This window comes from Dermacentor variabilis, chromosome 3, assembly GCF_050947875.1.
Source record: "Dermacentor variabilis isolate Ectoservices chromosome 3, ASM5094787v1, whole genome shotgun sequence".
NCBI classification, from domain to species: Eukaryota; Metazoa; Arthropoda; class Arachnida; order Ixodida; family Ixodidae; genus Dermacentor; species Dermacentor variabilis.
Window position 1 is genome coordinate 134,625,323 of NC_134570.1, and position 25,002 is coordinate 134,650,324.

Here is a 25,002-nt window from a genome sequence, read left to right on the forward strand (position 1 = left end):
CAAATACTTACGCATTATAAGTACAGACTGTGGAACAAGGATGTGTAAGGAACACAAAGCACTATAGACCACGCATGGCTAAACCGAAGTAACATTTTAGATGTCCAGAGATTTCTTTATTTCTAACATGCTAAGTGTTTCCTGCATAACAGCGCTTTAGGTCACCTGTACGCAGCCTAAATTGCAGTCACAGGATCTGCTATTTTCATTGTGCAGGGCTATAAGAAAATTCCCCACCAATGGGGAATAATTTGCAAGTGGTTGCGAACGCCCCTGTCTTTCCCTCTGTTTTCCTCCTCCTCCTTCTAAACATCCATCAAACATGCGCTTTAGCAACTATTTCTAAGTGACGACATCAACATCTCTGCTAAAAAAATTTGCCACGAAACAATATTCGATACTTCATTTTAATCTGAAAGCCACCTTCAGTAAGCCTCGAGCCACATTACCAGGAAGAGCACATAGCTGCGACACAAACAGCACAAACAAAAACCGCGCAGTGGCAGATTGGAACCACCACAAGAGATAAATGCAACAAAAACAGCGAAAGCAGCAAATACACGACCGACGACTATGACCGCTCGGTTCAGCTCCATGATGACGATGATGATGATGACAGCGCCTTTTATGTTTTAGGTTTCAATTTTGTTAACCCGGCTGTTCTAATGCGTTTCTGGCGCAGCACATTGCGCTCAAATGCCGTTGTGGAGCTCGATGGCGCAGCAAATAGATCTCGTAAGAATTTGTCCCAACTGGGGCAGGCGCTGCACCACTGCAAGAAGTATGAACACAATTGATTAGTTTTCAGCATGCACATAAGATTTACCGCACACCTCCCAGTTTTTATTTGTACGTCCAGGAATCAGCACAGCTTCCTACTTTCGACCTTTGGAGAACGGGCTACATGGATATCCTTACATGTCGCGCTCGATCTCCTCCTCAGTCTGCATAGAAAAAGAATGCACGTAAGTTCGTGAGACTGATTTGCTAGCTGTTGGAAACACTACTAGTACAACTGGGCCACATTTCAGAGCTATATTGCACATTTAATACCTGCCCACATGTTACACGATGCGCATTGTCACACTATTTAGTGTATAAATGGGTTTTTTTCCAGGTGAATTGGCTCAGGGTGCGAACACAGGCACTGTTATGTGTCCTACATCTTTGAGAAAGTGTGATTTGTCGAACTGTGAGCGAAATAAAAATAAAGTTGAGTGGAGATTTAGCCGTAACTGCAAAAGAAGTGCGTAAGCAACAGCGCAACTCCTTAAGGCCCCGGATCCATGATGTAAACTGCGTCCCCCACATTGCAAAGTGCAACTGACGTCGCTCCAGAGAAGGCCGCCGCCAGCTGCATTGATTGCACTGACACTCCCAGGGTCAGTTCTTGCAGATAAACACAAATACCCCATGAAGTAGACGGGTAAACGACGCTGCGGTGGTTCAATTGGTAAGAGCATCGCACGCGTAATTCAAGGACATGGGTTCGTACCTCACCTGCAGCCAGTTGTTTCTTCATCCAATTTCATTTCCATCAATTTATAATGTATTTAATTCAGTTAATAACTACACGTAGCTTCCCCTACGCTGTCCTTGATGTCTGCGGTTGTTGGCTTCCGACAATGACCAATAAAAAGCGGACCCCTCTGTTTTCTTTCTTCTCGTATATATATATATATATATATATATATATATATATATATATATATATAAATAGGGTGTTTCAGCAAACACTGTCCAATATCTTTAAAAGCAGCCTGTGGCAGATTTTACAATTCTAATTCATGAGCTGGTCTAGTCGAAGCGGCGGACAATACTTGCACAAAAATTGAGATCTAAAATCGGCTGCATAATAAGAATTCACAAATTACATTTTTTAACTAATTACATTATGGCTCATATTGCAATTTGCAAATTCTAGCCGTGGAGTTCGCAAGGTGGATCCACTTGGAACGAATTTTTCAAGATGACACGAGTTCCGAGATATAAATTCCCGAACTTTGCGGATAAATGCATTGGCGTTCCAGTTTTTTTGTTAGCTGAGCGCCGTTCAATGCACTGAAGCACACAAGTACAAACTAAGCCTTAACACCAATGGTCGTGAGTTCAACTCCCACCAAAGCTCGATGATTCCACTCCCTGCAAAGATCGTGGGTTCGAGCTCCTTAATTAATTCTATCTTAATTACCTGTGCCGTAATTCGCATTTATTAATACCAATGGTCGTAGGTTCGATTCCCAGCAAAGATCGTGGGTTCGACTCCCATCATAGGTCGAGGACTCGTAGCCTTTGTCGACAATCGTGGCATCACGCCAACGCCGACAACGCCGGATTTTCCACCTCATGAGCCATATGCTGCTTTTGTTGCCTAAGGAATACACGGAGGAACAATTGAACCGCCGGACTTCTTAAGAAACCTGGACACCTAATCTACTGCATCGAAACACAGCTTTCTTTTTTTTATGTTAGACGACAAAGAGACGTAGGGGGTGAGAAAAATGCTATGTGAAAGCAACCTGATATTCAGTGAGACGAGCCCATGCGTCTCTTTAGTCGTTTGCTCAAGAGCACGAGCCTCCAAGCGACGGCCGGTGGTCCAACTCCAAGTGGTCCGCGGAGGCTTCGTGACCGGCCGGCAACCGATGGTGGTCCATCCGATGACGGCCCATCCTCAAGCTGGCTGTTTCTCTTCACAAAGCCTTTATATGAGAGCGGAGGTTTTCCGAAGAATCTTGGGCTATCAACCTTATTTTTGGCAGGTGTGACCCGGCTTCGTGCGGTTATTGCGCGAGAAGCACGTGATGATTTGGTTAGCCAGTCCGAACTTAACGTCCTTAGGCATACTGCAGCCTAATAGCTTCGCCCGTGAGATGGCTGAAATAGTGGTCACGTGTACTTGTGCCGCTGCGATGGCGTCTTTCACTTATTGTTTTGCTTCTGATCGGAGGTCCTTGAATTCTGGTAACATTCTGGCTTCAATTTTTCTCACAAGTTCCCTCATGATTCCTCATATTGAGCCCCATCGTGAAAATGTGCCATATTTCATGTATATATTGTGAATACGTTTAATAAAAAAAAATTCAAATTTTACACTTGCTTGTACTTCTGGTTTCAGTTCAGTGGTCCTCGTTCGTCTGCCGACATCCTTTTTTTTTTTTGGTGTCGCGTGAAATGTTGCGATGCTCCTTAGTTTCAAGCTTCATGAATATGTGTATCCGCGCCTCATTGCAGCAAGGAACACCTTGTGCCATACTGTTTTGGACCTGGCTGCACCAATGACCTGAGACACGATGCCGCTGGTGACAATTTTTTTTGCTCTGCCTCACGATGCCGGAGAGATAATGAGAACACACGCTAAACTGAAAAAAGAAACGCCTCAGTTCAAAATTTTGTGATCGACACTTTCAGGACGACTACATTTTGAAATACTACAGCCAGGTTGTGACTTACAAAGAAGTATTGATTTGTCGTGGGAAATGAAGGATTGTGCCCGGTGCACTTCCTCAACCTTGTCCCTGTCTTCCTGAGCACATCTTAAAGCCGAAAAATGTGAAGCGAAAGCGGGGTTCACCGAAAGAACAAGCTCAGTAGTCCGCAAGAACAATGTCGGAAGCTTGTAGTGACAACTCTTCACTTGAAAACCTGCAGTTGTGCTTGGAAGAAGGAACCTCAGATATATGCACACCTCACTTTGTGCTCAAAAAGATAACGAACGTGACATTGCCTTCTGCTCTATGGAAGCTTGTATTTATTTATTGACGACGCCACACAAAAGCGATGTGGAGTATTGTATATAAGGCAACATGTAGCCGGGCACATGCGAGTAATGAAAACTGGTGCGCTCGAAGAGGATGGAATACAACAAAATCTACTAGAGGCTATTTCGATCTGCGACTTGCAGCGAAAGTGGAAAAAACCCTTTAAGAGGCAGACAGCTTGAAGAAATGCACGGGCTTGGAAACAGGCCAGCAGGACATGGTGGCATCGGATAATATACACCACAAGCAGTGCGATATACTTACAAAGCAACTAGTTGGTGTGTGATGTCTCCGTCTCCAAGAAACTCAATGAAGCATACCTCCGAATGCAACCTTCAAGTGATATCAACAACTACGCAATATATTTGTATTTTTTATTTATTATTACATATATTTAAAACGAAGTTGCTGCAGGCTGCTGAGGCTTATCAAGAGCTAAAGAAAAAAAATTGACTATGGGGTTTTCTGCAATTATACAAAGCAAAATTGAAGAAGCGTTGGCAGCACTTCCGCGTTCACAATGACTTGCATAAATGAAGTCGTTTAAATATTGCCAAGCAAAGTTTCCGTGTAGCATAAGGTACAAGGAGGACTGGCTTCTGAATTGCCTATTGCTGAGGATAGCGAGACTTCGAGTATATAATCTTCCATCTGACATTCACATGCTGCCCTTGTCTTCTCTGAGCCGTCTCACTTACAATCTGTACAGAATACCACACATGTTTTTTTCTCTTTGTATGGAAGCTAATCAACAGCAGCTGGAAAACAGAGGAGATGGGGGAACTTTAGCATACTATCTTTATACGAACTTAAGGTATGCCAGACATACTATTTCAGCAAGTCCAGTTACAAATTTGATAGTTTTGTGAACTACAGTGGCATTTCAAACGATGGAACCTACCAACTTCCAGATATTGTGTTCGGGCTGATGTTCGTACTACTTATTGAGAGCTGGGTGCAACCGATTGCCACGGTTGCCACAAACCGCATGAAGTTTACTGCATAAACTTTGCCCACTATCAGCTCTTCTACAAGCGCGAAAGAAAGCGTTATGACAAAGTCCTCTCCAAGCTCTCAGCAGCTCACATAGAGTCCGCAAGGTTGCAGAAATGAAAGGGCGACTCGCAGCACAGGTGACCTACTATAAATGGTAATATGCCTAAATATAAAATGTAGTCACTGTTGCTATGTAAAGTACGTCAAACACAACTGCAAGTCCGGAAGGAAACACTAGTTCTGATACCGACTGCCTGTCTCGCGCCCCCGTTGCCGCAAGACGGCCAAGTGGCGGACGCCTTGTTAGGAACAATAAGCGCAGACGACTTCGCCAAGAAACAGCGAGCGCACCCGAAGCTAAGAAGTATTTCAGAATTAAGCAAAGCAAGGTCGACTTTGTCCAAAGGGCATTTAGGCGCGGATTATATTTTGTTTTTCTTGGGCTAAAACATTCTAGAAGCGAAACAGTTGTGAGTGGCTCTGCTATCGCTAACACCAGTGACCAGCGGAGCTGGGGAAAGTAAAGGCTTCCCAAAAATCCATGCCGTCTTCATCTGTGGGAGCCTTCAGTTGGGACAGCGCGCCATTTGAGGCGCCCGCCGCAGCAGAAGCGATTTGTTGAGACAGCATATGCGTCGGTGTCGTGTGCCAGACGCTGCACCGACGCGACGTGGAGGCAAGCGCCGCACCTTAGCTCTTATGCATGCTAGCTCCGACGCCGTGTACCTGGTAGCCTCTTGAAATCCGCCGAAGTGAGCGCGCGGGTTTTTATCGGAGAACAATGACATCACACCAGCTGTCTCCCGCCGCGCCGCTCCTTCTGAGTCTCTAGGCTCCGCCCACCCTCGCCGCGTCGATATGCTGCGCGAGGCTATTTTTATACCCTGCTTTCACTCTCTCTCACCTCTCTGTCCCCCAGCTCGGCGAAGCTGCGGACGTCAAGAGAAACCCAGCGAGGTTCTAAGAGCTTCGCTGTAAAACATCTCACCAGTCTGAGCCTACTACATTCTGGTTGTGCCATGAGCCTTGCGGTCAGACGCCTTGTACGCCTACAGAGACGATTCCACCGCTGGGCGCCTCGGGTTTTTCTGCGTCACTTCCGACGTTCCTGACTAAGCCAAGGCCTGCGGTGTCTGGCAGCGACAGAAGACACCAGGGAAAAAGCCAGTGGGATTGCTCTAGCCTGTTCAACCTCCTTGCCAACCACTCCAGCAGATAGGAATGTACTTATTCGGCCCCTTTCCGCCCGTCAGCATGCGGGTGTATAGTCGTGGCCACCGACTACCTGACCTGCTACGCGGAAACAAAAGCCCAGCCCGAAGGTAGCGCGGCGGAAATGGCAAAAATTTTAATCGAGAACACTTTGCTTAAATATGGTGTTCCACAAATCAATATCACCGACAGAGGAACGTCATTCAGGAGCTTGCACAAGCCATCCTGTAGTACAGCCAGACACCGGACGACAACCGCCTACCACCCGCAAACGAATGTTCTTATGGAAAGCCGAATTACCTTCCTGACCAAGATCCGCCAGTCGGCAATATTAGTCGACGTGGAGCACAAGACGTGAGATGCGCCTTTCTGTACACAACGTTCTTTTACAACACGGCAGTGCAAAAACGCAGATGATGTGGTTAAAGGTAATTTACGGAAAGAACTCGTCGACAACGTTCGACACCATGCTGCCGCACATCACCGACGAAGACAATCTCGACGTATTCGCCTATCTCCAGCGCGCCGAAGAAGCAGCAAAGTGCCGACAGCTAGCTGACGGTACAATCTTAACCAACACTACGCCGACGACAATACGCACCCGGCAAGCACGTTTAGAGTTGGTCCCCAATACGCCGACGTTGACTTAGTGAAAAGCTATTGCAGCGTTACTTCCTACCAAGAAAGATACCCCGACGTAGCGGTGCTTTGGATTACGAGGTCCCACCAGGTATTACAGGCAACCGGAGTGGCGTCGTAGTGCGTCTTAGGCCATGTTGAGAACGCTAAAAAACTTGAGACTTTATTTCTTTGTTGCTTTCTTACTTTCTTTTTTGTTGCATGTATTTCTTTCTGAATTTCAGTTGGTTGGAGCACCTGGATGGTGCCTTTGAAGACGGCGCATTGCCATGCGTACTTATTTATATTTGCTAGTGACCGTGTTTCATTCTACAACAAATGTTAAAGATTATCGCCCTGCGCAAGGCCCGCATTTCTGCATCAGAAGTTTCTCGAATCTTATCGCTGGTTCTATATGTTGTTGATGTTGTCGGCGAACGTTGTCCAATCAAACAGACTGCGTGCGCAACGAGAATTGCGGTGTATATTCTAAACCTTAGGCGAGTACCGGCAAATAATCTGGAAGGCCCTATGAGCTTGGTTAAAACACGTTGGCGGGCTCGTTCGTCTGAATCCATGATAGAGTGTGAAAGCGTGACTGAACGTGGACGTAGAAAGAAACAGATACACAGCATATCTGCATCTGTTTCTACGTCCTCGTTCAGTCGTGCTTACGCACACTATCATGGGTTCTATGAACAATGCATAAATAGCTATCTCGTCTGACCTATGGATCTAATTTTGACGAACGAAGAGTGTGCTCGCGACAATCAGTACACCGTGTGTTACTTTATTTGCTGTGCACGGGTTCATCCAATAAAGAGTTAGTTTCCTTACTTGAGTTGCATCTCTTTGGTTGTTCACCGTCCCAACAACATGACAATAGTCCGCAAAGTTATTTTTCAGCATTTTTTGATAATACTAATGGGTGATAGCCCGTTCTAATGAACAAAATGCCATTTAACCCGCCGTATGTAACTAAATGTTTTAGCGCTTTCAGACGCTATGGAGACAATTGCTTACATTGTGAGCTCGCACCTTTTCTGCGAGCATATTACAGATGTGGTCTGTGTAGCGGTTGAAGTCCAGTTAAATTAAATTGTGGAGTTCTACGGGCCAAAATACTTTCTGCTTGTGAGGCACGCCGTAGTGGGGTACTCCGGAAATTTCAACCACCTGGAGTTCTTTAACGTGCACCTAGATCTAAGTACATGGGTGTTTTCGCATTCCGCCCTCATCGAAATGCAGCTGCAGTGGCCGGGATTCGATCCCGCGACCTCGTGCTTAGGAACCCAACACCATAGCCACTAAACAACCACGGCGGGTATCCAGTCGAGTTGGTGGTGAAGGTAGTGGTGATGTAGCAACAGGCGGGTTTAGCTTGGCGATCAAGGCCGGCAATTGCTCCACCCGAGCGTCTCTTATAACAGCACTGTGGTGTTTCACCAGATGTACATACATCGGACCAGTCTCTCTTAAGAATCAGATAAGGAGACTTGAAGTTTCTTTGCGCTCTATAGCTGGTCCTTCAGGGAACACAAGGTGTTGCAGGCACGTTTGTGGAAGGTCCTTTTGTTGCAGATTTTTCAGGAGAGCGTCCCTTCCGTCTCGGAACCTAGGGAACGGACCAGGTGGCCGACCTGAATGGACGTGCGCCTTTTCGCATCCGACAGTCACTGCCTTCCTTCTGTTACTTTGGGCCTTAGGGCCCAAAAGTCGCATTGACCGTGGTCATGGATGACCCAGAGGCAGCTTTCAACGTTCCATTACCCGAGGACATGGAGTTGCAGCAGTTTGAAGACGCCCACACTCCAGAGGATGCACACACCCTAACGAGCACCTCGACCGACGTCATGGTAGACATTACCGGTTCGAGGAAGACGCCGCTGCGCCCAGACGTGAATCCATTCGCCCCACTTTCTGACCCTGAGCCACCAAGGGGCAGCAAAGGCAAGTGCGATGATATACTCGTCTCAAACCTACTCATAGTAGCCACCGCCAAGCACGGGCTGAAACGCGCACGTGGAACACAGTCCGCGATATCTGCAGCTGCAGCAGCTAAACCCAAAGTTGCGTTTCGTCATGGAGTCTCTTGCTATAACGGCAACGCGATGCCAGACTTCAACGCGTATGACTCGGACTCGGCGGCTGCTCACGAAGATGACAGTGAACAAGGAGCATGGAAGACCGTCACATACAAACACCGCGATCCAGCGAAGAAACAAGCGAACGCGCGCGTTATACGCAATTCATACGCTGACACTGTGATCCTGAAACCTCGAGAGTCATGCAGAATCATGGATGAAAATTTCATTGTTATTGATGAGACAATCTGGAGTCACATTCACAAAGCTCTCTCAACGCATGAAAGGGAAGCTGACCCGATCGTTCAGATCAGTTACTTGGACAGGAGTAAACAAAGAGCGGTTGACACCGATGATCGCGACACGCGAGATGCCCTTCTGACTTTAATACAGTTTCCAATAAATGACGAGCCAACTGCATTTCAAGTATACGAGGCCATAAAATAAGATCAAATCCGGGGAATTATCCGCAATGCAGGAGGAATGACTGCCGAGCAGCTTATGATGAACGTGCACTGCCGAAAATGCGACATTATCAGCACTCACCCCATTGGGGAGAATAGTCCAGCTGTAGTCACTTTTAAAGGGACTAGCCTTCCATACAAAATCGGTCTCTAGTCCTTCACAATACGAGTCTACCCGTTGCAGTCGCAGGTCTACGCTTGTGAAACGTATCACAAATTAGGACACGGAAAAGAGCATTGTCCGAATTTTTACAGACGGCGTTTTGCCACACGTGGCGGAAAGCAGCATGACAGTGACGAGGTCGGTCCCAACCAGGGGCCGAAATGCCGCAATTGTGGGAGTAAACACCTTGCAACGGCTCGAGACTGCCCCAGAGCATAAAGATCAACAAATTGCTGCGCGTGAAGTCAAAACGCCCTCAGAAGCAAAGCCAGAACTCCATGGGGTCACAACCGCAAGTTCCTGAGCGCCCTCAAAAGACAGTGACCATGAGGCATGGGCCTCCCCGCGCTCCATCAACATCAGCTCCTACGATGCCGCTGGAAAAGAAACCGCTTTTTGACCACGGTAAACATACCTTTGCTAATGTCGTCAAGATGGCTAACAGCGAAGCGTTAGAACACGCGAAAGTGAGTCAGGCCAAAATTACAGGTCAGTCTGCACCCGCCTCACTCTCAGCAAATGAAGGTGCACGTACTCACGGACAAGTCCACGAAACCGCCTTTCGAGCGCTCATTGTCGGGGCACCAAATCCTAACCAGAATAAGCTGCTAGAAACGCAGCCAAAGCCACAAATTCAGCCTGATTACGAGGCCATCTTCTCTGCACACCTGGCACAAATAGAACACAACATCATGTCAAGGGTCCAAACAATGGTACAACGAGCTATCGAAACATGCGTTCTCACCGTCATGGAGCGCCTAATGCTCAATGGAACGCTCTCTTTCGGAGGTCTTACCACGGCCGCATAAGTTAATACGGCTCCTTTGCTGCCTGTGCAGACGATTCCGACGCAGATGGCCCACACACAACATGGCTCAGCTAATCACTCAAGTTAATGTTCGATGTCACGGGGGAGCCATCCAGACCGTGATTCAGTGCAACTGCCGCTCCCTCAGGAATAAAAAAAAAGCGGACACAATTTTACGCTGGGGCCTGTCGCATAACAGTCTCAGACCCGCCGTTCTGGCATTGCAGGAGGTGAACTGCTTCATACCACGCTTACCATGCTACAAGGGCTATGGCTCCCCCAATGACACTGACACATCTGCGTGCACAGATGTGTATGTGGATCGAAGACTCACCCACACAAAGCTCGACACTGAGCCCTGTTGTTCTAATATTGCTAATGTTACTGGAGGCCGTATTAAACTCACACCCGAACGAATAATAATTATTTTTCCGTGTACATACGTTCAGAAAACACAGGAAGGAAGACTAAGCGTGCCTCCCCGGTAGACTTCAGCTCATCATCATCATCATCAGCCTGGTTACGCAGACTGCAGGGCAAAGGCCTCTCCGATATTTCTCCAACTACCCCGGTCATGTACTAATTGTGCCCATGTTGTCCCTGCAAACTTCTTAATCTCATCCGCCCACCTAACTTTCCCTGCTACGCTTCCCTTCCCTTGGAATCCAGTCCGTAACTCTTAATGACCATCGGTTATCTTCCCTTCTCAGTACATGTCCTGCTCATGCCCATTTCTTTTTCTTTATCTCAACTAAGACGTCATTAATTCGCGTGTGTTTCCTCACCCAATCTGCTCTTTTCTTATCCCTTAATGTTACACCTGTCATTATTCTTTCCATAGCTCGTTGCGTCGTCCTCAATATGAGTAGAACCCTTTTCGTAAGCCTACAGGTTTCTGCCCAGTACGTGAGTACTGGTAAGACACAGCTGTTATACAGTTTTCTTTTGAGGGATAATGGCAGCCTGCTGTTCATGATCTGAGAATGCCTGCCAAACGCACCCCATCCCATTCTCATTCTTCTGATTATTTCAGTCTCATGATGCGGATCCGCCGTCTCTACCTGTCCTAAGTAGATGTATTCCCTTACCACTTCCACTGCCTCGCTACCTATCGTAAACTGCTGTTCTCTTTCGAGACTGTTAAACATTACTTTAGTTTTCTGCAGATGAATTTTTAGACCCACCCTTCTTCTTTGCCTCTCCAGGTCAGTGAGCATGCATTGCAGTTGGTCCCCTGAGTTACTAAGCAAGGCGATATCATCAGCGAATCGCAAGTTACTAAGGTATTCTCCATAAACTCTTATCCCCAATTCTTCCCAATCCAGGTCTCTGAATACTTCCTGTAAACACGCTGTGAATAGCATTGGAGAGATCATATCTCCCTGCCTGACGCCTTTCTTTATTGGGATTGTGTTGCTTTCATTATGGAGGACTACGGTGGCTGTGGAGCCGCTTTAGATATCTTTCAGTATTTTTACAAACGGCTCGTGTACACCCTGATTCCGTAATGCCTCCATGACTGCTGAGGCTTCGACTGAATCAAATGCTTTCTCGTAATCAATGAAAGCTATATATAAGGGTTGGTTATATTCCGCAGATTTCTCTATCACCTGATTGACAGTGTGAATGTGATGTATTGTTGAGTAGCCTTTACGAAATCCTGCCTGGTCCTTTTCTTGACGGAAGTCTAAGGTGTTCCTGATTCTATTTTCAATTACCTTAGTAAATACTTTGTTCTCTCTTCCATTATCGTCGTGGGTGCCACTGGTACTGTACAAATCTCTATAGAACTCCTCTGCCACTTGAACTATCTCATTCATATTAGTAATGATATTGGCGGCTTTGCCTCTTAACGCATACATATGATTCTTGCCTATTCCTAGTTTCTTCTTCACTGCTTTTAGGCTTCCTCCGTTCCTGAGAGCATGTTCAATTCTATCCATATTATACTTCCTTATATCAGCTGTCTTACGCTTGTTGGTTAACTTCGAAAGTTCTGCCAGTTCTATTCTAGCTGTAGGGTTAGAGGCTTTCATACATTGGCGTTTCTTGATCAGATCTTTCGTTTCTTGCGATAGGTTACTGGCATCCTGTCTAACGGAGTTACCACCGACTTTTATTGCACATTCCTTAATGATTTCCATAAGATTGTCGTTCATATCTTCCACACTAAGGTCCTCTTCCTGAGTTAAGGCCGAATACCTGCTCTTTAGCTTGATCCGGAATTCCTCTATTTTCCCTCTTACCACGAACTCATTGATCGGCTTCTTATGTACCAGTTTCTTCCGTTCCCTCCTCAAGTCTAGGCTAATTCGAGTTCTTATTATCGTATTGCCTTGCACGTCCACATCTTGTATGATGCCAGGGTTAGCGCAGAATATAAAGTCTATTTCACTTCCAGTCTCACCATTCGGGCTCCTCCACGTCCACTTTCGGCTATCCCGCTTGCGGAAGAAGGTATTCATCATGCGCATATTATTCGGTTCTGCAAACTCCACTAATAATTCTCCTCTGCTATTCCCAGAGCGTATGCCATATGTCCCCACTGGCTTGTCTCCAGCTTGCTTCTTGCCTACCTTGGCATTGAATTCGCCCATCAGTATAGTGTAGTTTGATTTGACTTTACCCATCGCCGATTCCACGTCCTCATAGAAGCTTTCGAGTTCCTGCTCATCATGACTGGATGTAGGGGCGTAGACCTCTACAACCTTCAATTTGTACCTCTTATTAAGTTGCACAACAAGACCTGCCACCCTCTCGTTAATGCTATAGAATTCTTGTATGTTACCAGCTATATCCTCATTAATCAGGAATCCAACTCCTAGTTCTCGCCTCTTCGCTAAACCCCGGTAGCACAGGACGTGCCCGCTTTTCAGCACTGTATATGCTTCTTTCGTCCTCCTAACTTCGCTGAGCCCTATTATATCCCATTTAATGACCTCTAATTCCTCCAATGGCACTGCTAGACTCGCCTCACTAGATAACGTTCTAGCGTTAAACGTTGCCAGGTTCAAATTCGAATGGCGACCTGTTCGGCTACTTTAGCTACATACAGCATTTTCGGAAAATCTATCCCAAGGATACAATTATAATCTGTGGTTACTTCAATGCTCAACATGTAGCCTGGAACTATAATAAGTGCTGCCCACGCGGTCTTCGTACCATGCAAGAGTTTAGCCATTATGGACTAGCGCTCCTTAATCTGCCGCAATCCTATAGGAGGCTCGGAGAGGACACAAGGCAAGCAGACACGACGCCATACCTAACATATCCATCGAGACGCAGAGCCTGCCAATGGAAACGTCTAGAGGACACTCTTGGCAGTGACCATCTTCCAATTGCCATCACACCGAGAACATATGGCTCCTCGTGCCGCCCGTCATCTTACACACGGGACTGAACGATTACGCAGTGGGACAAATATCGGATTCTGCTTGACGAAAGCGGCCCAAGTAATAATATTGACTCCTTAACGGAAGCTATGACGCGTGCCAAGCGCACAGCAACTAAGACGCTGCGGGTTTGCCAGGACCAACCAGATAAGGATAGGCACCTCCTGCATCTATGGAACAGCAGGCTTAGACTTCTGTATCTGATCGAGTGAAGGGGCGCCCCCGGACACTACGAACTAAACTACGTTCTTTACAAGAGGAAATCGAGAAGTATACAGGAGAGCTAGCTTCCGAGAATTATGTGTAGGTGTGCGAGCAAATCAACGGATCAACTAATTCAAGCACGGCGTGGGCTATATTGAGGTCTTTTCTTGGGCGCCGTAAAACCTGACGCTGCAGCCCGTGTTGTCTTGAAAGTCTTGTCTTGAAATATTTTCCCCAGTCAAATAGTACCATAAATACAACCTATGCGAGGGACGATGCTCAAGACGGACACGGTAATCTAAACCAGCACTTCACGGCCAGCTCGAAGACTCCATACGCAGAATGAACACCCGTGGCGCGCCAGTGCTTGATGGAATCACGGCAGCGCACATCCAAAACCTTACGGAGGGATGCAAAACAGCTCTTCCGGCGGAGTTTAACCGTATATCAAAAGAAGGAACTCTCCCTCAAGAATGGCGCCACTCGACTGTCAAGTCTATTCTGAAACCGAACAAGCCACCGAACTGCCTGAGAAACTTAAGAGCAGTTTCTCTCACGTCATGTCTGCGCAACCTTTTGGAGAACATGGCGAACGCAAGATTAATATGGTGGTTGGAGGTAAATTGTCTTCTGTCTCACACTCATTGCGGATTCCGGCCTGGTCTTTCTACTCAGGATATTATGCCCCGCCTAAAAGAGGACGTGCTCGATGCCTCGTCCTCGTGTCCTCACATAGTTGTTGGGGTGGACATTAGGAAAGCTTTCGACAGCCTTCCCCACGCCTCTATCATGCAGGCGATGCAAAAAATGGGCATCAAAGGCAACATGCACAACTGTATTGCTGCGTTTCTGCAGGACAGAACGTTTCAAGTTCAAGTAGGCAGCGACCTCAGCTCCTATCATCATAGCGGGATTGAAGTCCCACAGGGAGCCGTAATCTCTTCAACATTATTTATCATCGTCTTAGCAGTTCTTCCTGCAAAACTAGAGACAATCACAAGCATTGAGCACGCTATATACGCAGATGATGTGACGCTTAGGACTACGTGAGGTTCCCTTGTAGAACAAGAGGAGGCCCTGCAGACGGCGTTGAATAGCATCGAGAGCTTCACGAGGGAGATAGGGCTTACGCTAGCACCGGAGAAGACCGAGTTTGTCGTTATCCATGGTGGGCAAAGGTCAAAGGACGAGGAGAAAGCCAGCGTCCATCTCTCGATCGGACAGACAGGCATCCTCAGACAGCGGGTCATCCGCATACTCGGAATGTTTTTAGACGAGCACTATTGTATATCCATAACGTGGTACAATCAAACAGTCAAGGTCACCAAGCAAGCCGCCCCAATCCTCGTCACGATTGCCAAGCGTACAAGGGGCGTTAAAGATAAAGAAATGTGACATTTTGTGCAGGCTTTCCTACATTCTCGCATCCTGTATGGCATCCCTTTTCACCCCATCACTCGAACACAGCTACGTACTCTTGAACGCCTCAACAACGAGGCAAGGAGAGCAATGACAGGATCGCGAAAGTACACGCCACTCCCTGCACTCAAGAGTGGCAGCGCTTTGGGTACATCGGTGATCTTATTTCACCACACGAGCATACTCATGTGACACGCCTCACGTCCACAAACGCAGGAAGGGCCACATTGGCTAAAATTGGCAATGACACCTCTAACCGTCCAGCCCTTCTACGGATATCTCACCCTTGGGGGCACGTACCAATTGCTGATCCCAAGCCACTGCCGAAGAACATGGGACAAGAACAATTGGCAAGAAGACAGGCCCATGCCAAACGCCATGAGAAATATACGCACCAATTAAGTGAGGGCAACGACCACCTGGCTGGTGCCATATAGTCTATGTGGATGTTTCTATCGGAGGACCAGAGTAGGAGCCAATGTTCACTACGGCGTGGAAAATATGGAAGCAACCGAACGGGGCAGTAAACTCCACCTCACAAAACATGTCGTTCCAGCTCTACGGCAGAACTGTATGCCATCCTAGATTTTGTCAAGCATGCTGAACACACTGCCAACAAATTTCCAAGAGATGCTAAGCACCACTACATAGTGTTCACGGATTCTCAAAAGGCCTTTAGAGCTTGTAAGGATACGCGTAGAACTACTGCTGTGGTCCAGCAACTCCGCCTTCCCGTGCGTCGTCTGCGTGACCAAGGTCATGATTTTCAGTTACACTGTATCCCGGGACACACAGGTATACCAGGAATTGAACGCGCCCACTGACTGGCGTGCGCCACGCTACTATCCGCGCAGTGGAAACCAGCCGATCTTCGTCTGCTTTGACAGAGCCATCTGTGGATACTTGGAGGTGATTCGAGGAAGTAGTGTTCAAATGTCCCAGAACTAGTGACTTGGCTTTTGCAGCTCGAATGCAGCTGTTTGACTCCAGTCGTGATACACCTAAGTTGCGTGTTATATCCTCGAATGTCCAGGGTGGTTCCAGGGTGGGTCTACCTTTTCCCTCTGTCTCGAGCATTGTAATCCTAAGACTGGAAGCGTGTTCTGTGCTGTATAAAAATGTGAACGCGGCCTGTTACCTACAGGTCATAAGAGTGATTTGCTGGGCGAAGACTCACTCAGATGTAGCAATTAGTTCATGAGAGTCTGGGAAGCTTGAAGTCGCAGAGGCCGTCACTAAGCTTCATAGAGCACTTTTTTGTTAGATGACAGCTGAGGGACTCACATGCACAGCTGAAGCCCTTTTCTGTGTATTGTTTCTAAGTGCTTGCAACGGCTATCTTAAGGTGACATCGGAGGTAGGTGGTATAGGATCCGACTTGTAAGCAACGGTGCATGTAGCCATGGCGTCGACGTCGGGTGGTTGCCCCAGCGTATGCAGCGACTCCCTTGAGCACATGAAGAATCAGTGGCGATGACGCCACAACGTGGTGAACAGCGCAGCGACAGAGTAGATTGTGGTACACGGTAATGTCAAGAAATCGGACGTTGGGAACTTGTCGAGTCTGGTACCCGTTTAAATTCAGTTTCAAGTGTGTAGATTTTCTTTGAATTCTAGGAAATAGTCTGAGATGATTCTATGCTGATAGGGATAAGCCAAGCTTTGTCAAGTGGCCCTTAATGGCATTTGCTGGTCCCTGGGCTATTCGTGCAAGGTCACGAGGCTGGTAGCCGGAGACCCATATGCAGATATCTTCGGCATATACAGACATCTTCACGGATGTCCGATCTTTTAGTATTCTTGGGATAATCGTCAAGGCGATGTTTCATAATACAGGAGATGAAGCACTCCCCTGTGGTACGCCGCAAAATGTACCAATTTCATCGCTCAAAGTGTCGCCAAGGCGAACTCTAGGTGCGATCATTGAAAAACATCTGTACGCAGTGCAAGAGATGTCCCGTGACGCCTATTGCCTGTAACTTGCTGATGATGACTGTTTGAGTCGTAAGCCTTGGGGACATTCATAAACCGCAAGTATTGACAGGCCGTCGGCATTGTAATGTGCTATGTGACTTAGCAGGTCCAGCACATTGTCTTGAGCACATAGACGCTGCCTAAACCCAGCCATGCACGACAGTAGTTTTCGACCCAGGTAGACTACCAAGTCAGTCTTGTGCATCTTCTCCATTAGCTTTGCTGCACAGGACGTCAGCGATACCGGTCTGTATGAGTCCAGATAAGCCGGATTTCTTTTCGGGCTTCAGAACCGGTACCACATTTTGCACCTTCCGTAAATCTGGGATATCCCCTCTGGCCCACACTTCGTTAGAAAAACATCAGCAGATCACGTCTTATCTCAACCGGTAAGTTAATGAGCATCTGATTGCTAAAAACGTCATGCCCTACCGCGCAGCGACGCTGGAGGCTGTTCATAGCTAGTTCCAACTCTCAGTGTGAAAGGAGCATCCATGAAAGACAATGATGGTGGCAGAGGCGGGTTGGTTGTGCCTGCTGACCTGCCGTAAGAGTATACTTGAGCAAAGGCATCCAAAAGAGAAGCAAGCGACATGCCAAACCTCAATGCTAGGGCTTCAACTGGCTTCGTTGGTCGAACTTTTCCAGCAAGGTTTTAACGCCCACAATATCCTAGGTAGAGGCGTGAAGACCGGGGGGCTTGCACAAAATTCTGCCCATTCATCTCTTAGTTTCGTTGTGTAAAAGTGAATCACTGCATTAACTCTGTTACTACTGTCTTCACTGGTAGGTCGCCCTTCGTCCGCATCAGCCTTGGTTCCGCTCTTCTACGTGCAGCGCATAAATTTTTGAGCTACAAGTCCGGGTCGGGGAAGTGGTCGGGTAGCTTCAGCTCAGCAGCAGCTAACCTCTTGCTACATAGCATATCCGCGAACAAGTAAGCAGGAGATTCGCTTTGACCGTCCCTGTACGTATCCCAATACGTCACAGGGCAGGATCTTCGGCTGATGGCTCGAAATCCAGCAATGTTGATGAAGAGATGAAAATGGGCGCGCCCATTCTATCTATACTCGTCGTTGGTAACGCAAAAATATCTGCTGAGTTAACTGTCAAATCAATGACATTATGAGAGGCCGGTGGCCGCAAAAACGTTGGCTGCCTGCCATTCGCCACACATAGTCCCTCAGTATCTAAAGCAATGACAATTTGTTTCCAACGAACATCAATCAACTTGTGACCCCAGACAGTGTGGCGCGCGTTAAAGTCGCCCCACATAATATTCGGAGCAGGGCAGTAGCTGCAGAAGTCTCTTAAGATTTCTCCCATCAAGAGTTTCTTACGAGAGCTCACATATACTGACGCCACGCTGAGGCTTCGCTTTCCTAACTGCACTTGCACAGCAGTGACCTCTAAAGGAATACTGCAGAGGTCGTGAAGTGGTAGGACGAAATGAGGTAATTCGCGTCTGACATGTAGCATGGCGCTTCCTTTCGGAAATGTCGGAATACTTTAGTCCTCCATGTGGGCCATAACCAGCAATTGATCAGGAACTTCGAAGGCCAGCCCCAGACAGGACCAGTATTGGCACAGGCATATTACGCAAGAAAAGCGACATTTCAGGTAAATGACACGCAAGACCTATACAGTTCCATTACACAAGTGGCACCTTTGGACAGACGGCGAACATTGTGTCCTGACCATGTCCATGTTGCTAGGTGTTTTACGAGGAGGCAGAGCTTAGACTTACTGACTCGAGAGCTAGGACTACTTCTAGGGTGTGCTTCATGGAGCGCGCTGGCATATTCTCTATGTATGGTGGCAGGACCTTGAAGAGGTCTTGTTGACAGTCCACTTGTGGTGTTTCTGTTTCATCGCAACGCGAATGGGGTCGCTGCAGTGCTGACACATAACTTCGCTGTTCTAGTTGTTCAACAGTCTTTTCGTATACGGAGTCACTGTTCAATGATATGACTGCATTATCCGGTCCGCTGTGTGATGTCAGCACTGTGGCTTGGGTTCCTGATGTAGGCTTAAGGCTTGGGAATTCAGTATCTCTCTTTCGGCTTCCAGTATTGCCGTCTGACTCTGTGACTTTCCGTCTTTTTATTCTTCTTATTCTTCTCACCCTTTACCTTTGGTCGCAGGATAAATGTTTTCTTTTGCTTTATTGCTGCTGCCCGCGTAGGACACTTGCTGTAACTGGCTGGATGGGCATCACTACAATCTGGACAATCACTACAATCTTGCTGCGCGTGCGTGTTTTCAAATTATGGGATCATCCACATCTGTTACGTCGGTTCTCGCCACAGAAGTACTTGACCACATGTGCATAGCGCCGACACTTGAAGCGTCGAAGTGGTCTTCAAACGTAATCAATGGTCTCATGTATTGTGAAGGCCAATCAATATTTTCAGGATGGTCCGTGTTTTTAGCGAAAGTGAGAACCACGGTGTTGGTTCCTCCATGTAGCCCTCCACGAGGAGCTTCTTACCCATGGCGTCTTTCATACCTTCTGTCAGGAACTTATCCAATTCCTTGACCGTGTGCCTTAGAAGACTGCATTCAAGATGTAGAGGCTCTGCAGGGTTTTCGCGTGAGGAACCAGCTCGATCAGCTTGTGTTCCATTCTGCGGTTGATTTGGTGTAGCTGTGCCATGGGGTGTTTCTTAGTCTAACGGCCGTCCGGGACTTTCCTTAGTCAATGTGCGTTTCGTTGCCGCGCCTAATGTTTGTTTAATATTCGATTCCTGTAACGCGAAGACGTCCGGTGTGCGTAGGGTGCATAGGCGAGTAGATTTTGCCGTTTCCAGTTATTAGAGCCATAGCTCAAGTACTCCGTATAGAAACCCAGAAAACGCCGGGTTCCGTAAATCTGACCTTCAAGCACAGGCAAGGCCAAACTTGGACTTAGCCTGCCACTGCCAGCGGCTGCTGCGTACGCCGCCTGGGCGCCCATATCTTGAAAGCGATCTGCGATGTGGACAAAGTGCTCCCAGTGTTGGTAGCTTCGTAAGCGCTGTGATTTCGACGCTTAGTTCGCGCAGAAGCAAGACGGGGCATGAATGTCAATTCGCACGCTGCTGCGGCCGCACCGAGCAGCATCTGTGTGTTGTCTTGTGGTGCAAGTGTAGATGCAGTAGTTCCTGAAGGCGTCGAGTAGCGTCTGTGTCCTTTCCCCAAGCAAGCAAAACCATGCTATCGCTCAGCAAACTTCGTTTAAACGCGTTGACCCACGGCAATTTTAGCTTGGCAATTTTAATGCCAAATTTTGAGCGGTTCGGTAACGTCTTCTTTGCTATCTTACTCGCCATCTTGGCTTCTCAGTGTCTCGTTCATGGGGGATTCTCTGATAGGGTCTTATGGCTTCTTTCCTGCCTGCTTTGTGTCCTTTTCTAGGACGAGATAAGTCGGCTGAGCTTGTTTTAAATCTGGGTGATATCGTGGCGGAGCGTTTGTTCGGCTGCTTAAACGCTGGCTACCACAGATTTGCTTATAGCGTCGACGGCCTGAATCAGTTCAGCCCGGAACTCATTTTTCTGCTCGGCGTTGTCTTCGACCTGGGCTTTGTTCATCTTGTACTCTATCTATGATTCAAGGCCTTCTATTGGGGGAGTATGTTCCGTCAGTGGCGCTGGTGTTGTGGTCGGTTCCTGTTATTTCTACAAGTGGAAATGGGGATGTTCAAGATTTTTCTCTAGAGCTTGTTCCCTGACCTGAGCTCTTCTGCCCCTTTGCTCCTGACGTTTTTCGTGCTCTTTTAGACATTTCGTGAGCCCTTCATTACGCTTTAGATGGCTTTTCCGTACATTGAGTTTCGCTCTTTCGTCGGCAATGAGGCAAAGGGTCGGTTTTCGACATGAGACCGGCTATCACTTCCGCCCAACTGATGTTCTATTTTAACAGCGGAGCCATTCTAAGTCAAGCCTTCGCTGTCCGGCGTCTGGCGTCACACAGGAGGGGCAGGTTCCAGAGCTCACCGCCATAGGGTGCACCGAGGGTAGGAGCGGGGCCCCGCAGGGATGGAGAATATCGAATATCATTAGCTAAACTCACTTTAGTCAACAGGTCAATCTTATTAGTTTCTCGTTGGCAGTAGCTCCACTACTTAGAATCGGTGGTTTTTCTCAACACACTGTGGGCAGAGGGCACGGTACCGAAGGAATGGAAGCACGCTGTCGTGGTGATGATAACTAAACCCGGCAAAAAGCTCCAGATTTAAAACCTGAGGCCCATCTCCCTCCACCTCGTGCCTCGGTAAACTCTTAGAAAGGATAGTCACCAGAAGAATCCAACACCACCTGGAGGACAAGGAGCTATACCCGCACAGCATGTTTGGCTTCCGGGCAAACCTGTCAACACAGGACGTCCTGCTACAGATAAAAGAAGAAATCATAAACACGGCACCCAGAGCAGGCGACAACATTATCATGGCCCAAGATATCAAAGGGGCCTTCGACAACGTTAGCCACGAAGCCATTATGGAAGGACTGAACAACGCCAACTGCGGCAAGAGAATCCCCGCCTACGTGAGGGCCTTTCTGACCAAACGCGGGCACGGCAACGGTGGGATTGGGGGATCTGCGAAGTGACGTCTTTACCACCCCACCCAAAGGCACGCCGCAGGGCTCCGTGATCGCACCAATACTCTTCAACATCGCAATGATTGGACTGGCCCGAAGACTCAGCAAGATTGATCGCATCCAGCATGCAATATATGCTGACGACATCACGGTCTGGGTCAATTGAGGCTCCCTGGGACAGAAGCAAGAAAAATTGCAGGAAGCGGCCGAGTGTGTGGAAGAATACGTCAGAGAAAGGGGCCTGGCGTGCTCCACCGAATAATCAGAAATCCTGAGAGTGGGAAGAAACCCCACTAAGGAAGAACTAATAGTAAAACTAGAGGGACAAAACATACCTGAAAGGAGCATGACATGCATCCTAGGCATGTGGATTCAAGGAAGCAAGAAATGCAACCACACAATCAGCTTACTAAAAAAAATCGACGGAACAAGTAAGCCGAATGATAACGAGGGTATCTCAAAGAAGAAGCGGAATGAGAAAAGAAGACACAATCAAGCTGGTCAGAAGCCTAGTGGTCAGCAGAGTCACGTACCCGCTCCCGTACCACAACATGACCAAGCACGAAAAAGAACAGACGGAAACGCTACTAAGGAAAGCGTATAAGACGGCGCTACATCTTCCTAGAAACACGCCCAACGATAAGCTGCTACAGATGGGCCTAAGCAACACCTTCGAAGAACTCGCGGAAGCGCAGCTCATTGCACAGATCGCCTGGCTCCAGCAGACTGCGACCGGCCGCAAGCTCCTAAAAAGAATAGGGCATAACACAGACGGAATAGAGGATCGGGCTGCTAGCATCCCAGACAGCGTTCGCCAGACACTGGAGATTAGCCCCCTACCGAGAAACATGGACCCGAATCTCCACGCCGCCAGAAGGCAGGTACGAGCAGATTTCGTGGAACGAAACCTAGCCGCACTAGAAAACACAGTATACACAGACGCGGCTGTATACCCATGGGACCGCAACACTAGAATGTTTAGAGTCGCGGCAGCAGTGGTAAACCACACGGGAGGACCAATTAGCTGCGCGACCCTGAGAGACTGCACGGCAACGGAGGGGGAGGAAGTCGCCGTAGCTCTAGCGGCGGCTGAAGGTTACCGCAGGAACAAATCTCTGATAATTCTAACGGACTCCAAATCAACATACAGGAACTACATACAAGGCAGAGTTAGTAAGGAAGCACTGAGAATCCTCCTCAAAACAGAGCCTCCTAACAAAAAGATAAAACATAGGATCTCCTGGATGCCTGCACACACCGGGATAGAGGGCAACTCAAGGGTGGACCGCCTAGTTCGCGAACTCACGCACCGAGCAGGGCAGTCGGAAACCCTAGAGGCCCCCTTAACAGCGGAGCCGATCGACGTATGCAGAAATACTTAACCTCTACAGAGGAAGGAGACTTAAATACCCCCCACCCCACACATCGCTCACACAACATGAGGCAGTAAGCTGGCGAAGACTGCAAGCAGGTACGCTCTTCAACCTGCACACATTACACAAAATGTTCCCTACCCTGTACAGGGATACATGTCCGTGGTGCGGAACAACCCCCACGTTATACCACATCACGTGGGAATGTCAGCGTAATTTCACATTCCATAAAGTAAATAACCAAAGTGCGGAACAATGGGAGGGTCTGCTCACCAGCAGCGAGCTCGCAGCCCAACGGGCAATTGTGCAGCACGCCTGCGAGGCAGCAAGACTCAGCGGTGCCCTGGAATAGGGGCGCCGACCTTGTGAAGCGGCCAAGACTCAAGACATGAAGACACCGGCCCACCGCTAATCTCTCTGAGATATAGAGAAATAAAGTTTTTCCATTCCATTCTAATTTCAGAATTATATTCGCAATGAATGTTTCCCACATTTTTGTCCTCGGACCTAACGTAAGAATACAGAGAAGCCAGTCCAAATTCTGGTTGTTCCAGAACACCGTAATATGCCTTAAATAAGTCGAAGTGAAAACTGCTCTAGCCAAGATTAAATGTACCGGACGTTTCTGGGCCGGCACAGTTTCTTCTTGGGATGGTGACTAAATTGGCTGAAGAAACAGCGTTTTTTCTTGTCTTCTTTTTGCTGTGATTTCTCCTCTTCATAGCCTAGCGAAGGCCTTGGACGTACACAAGGGGGAGCGTCACCAACGACCGTTTGATGTTGCCGTGAGTATTTGAACGGGCCACGGGTTAATCAAAAGTCGTCTCACGAGATTGGTCTCGGTGTGGACAATAGCGGCGTTGTCGAAATCAGTTGTGGTCGTACTTCCCGCAGTGCTCAGCCAGAGCGCCGCTCCGTGCGTCGAGTTTCCGTACGTCATTCTTGGGCAGGCCTATTCTCTCAGAACAGTTCTTGGTTTCAGCGATATAAGTGGCAGGACACTTAGGGCATGACACGTTGTAAATAATCCTTCGGAATTTCTCCTCGGACTCTCTCCGAACATTATATCAACATGATATTGAATGGTTGTTAATAATGGGAATAGACTTGGTTTGGTTTCAAATAGAACAAGAAACATGTGCCACTTTTCCAGCTGATCAGACTCAAAGTGGTTATGTAGGTTGGAGTACAAAGAGAAACGGTCAATTATTTGAACTCTGACTTGAAAAAAAGTCCTTAAAACATCAGCACCTATTCCTATACGATGGCACCGAAATCTCAGTAAAAGCACGACAGCTGCGTGGTTGAAGTCTTCCATGCGATCAGTTACTGACGGACAGACGAAAGCAGAACAGCTATATATTTTGTAACCAGGCGTTCTTCTTTCAGTACTACTCTGTGCTGCAAGTAATTCATAAGCTTCCCCCACTCCCTATTCTCAAGAACGACTGTACCGTATTCATCTGCAATATACTGTCTCAGTGTCTTGTCATATCTCAAAAGGAAGCCCGGTTTTTTCAAAAGCCGCCACATTAAAGAATTCCGTCTCCGCAAACTCTGCTTTGATTGGTTTTAAGGGAGTTACTGCGATCTCGTTTCCACAAAAGAGCTACTTATTTTTGTAATTGACGAGTCGAAATATTCAAGCACCGAGCTGTTCTTAGCTGCTGCTTTGCCCACAAAGATGCCCATGGCCTCCACTTCGCAAAACCGACGTGCAAGGACTGCTTGATCTTTTCATTCTTTGTACTAACTGAGCTTTGTGGCGCGCACAACACGCAACGCGAAACGTCGTGTTGAAGCCGGTTTCCGTGGCACCTTGCAATGCCCAGCCAATTTTTATGTTCAAAGCCACGAGATTTCAATTCGTAGACCTCGTAATCTTACCTGTCAAAATAAACCACATCTGGTCAGCACAAATCAGGAGTTCTATGCTAGCAAGCCTCTCTGCAAA

The 25,002-nt window shown here is 47.7% G+C and overlaps 1 protein-coding gene across 2 annotated transcripts in view; it reads right to left on the bottom strand.

The window, feature by feature from the left end:
* Window positions 1-402: 402 nt before the first annotated feature.
* LOC142574203 (protein CTLA-2-beta-like) overlaps window positions 403-25,002 on the bottom strand; it is a 66,049-nt gene continuing 41,449 nt past the window's right edge. For both annotated transcript variants that reach the window (XM_075683348.1, XM_075683349.1), the window contains one exon: window positions 403-944. In XM_075683348.1, the coding sequence (XP_075539463.1) occupies window positions 915-944 (30 nt within the window). In that variant the 3' untranslated portion in view covers window positions 403-914. The remainder of the gene's footprint in view (window positions 945-25,002) is intronic.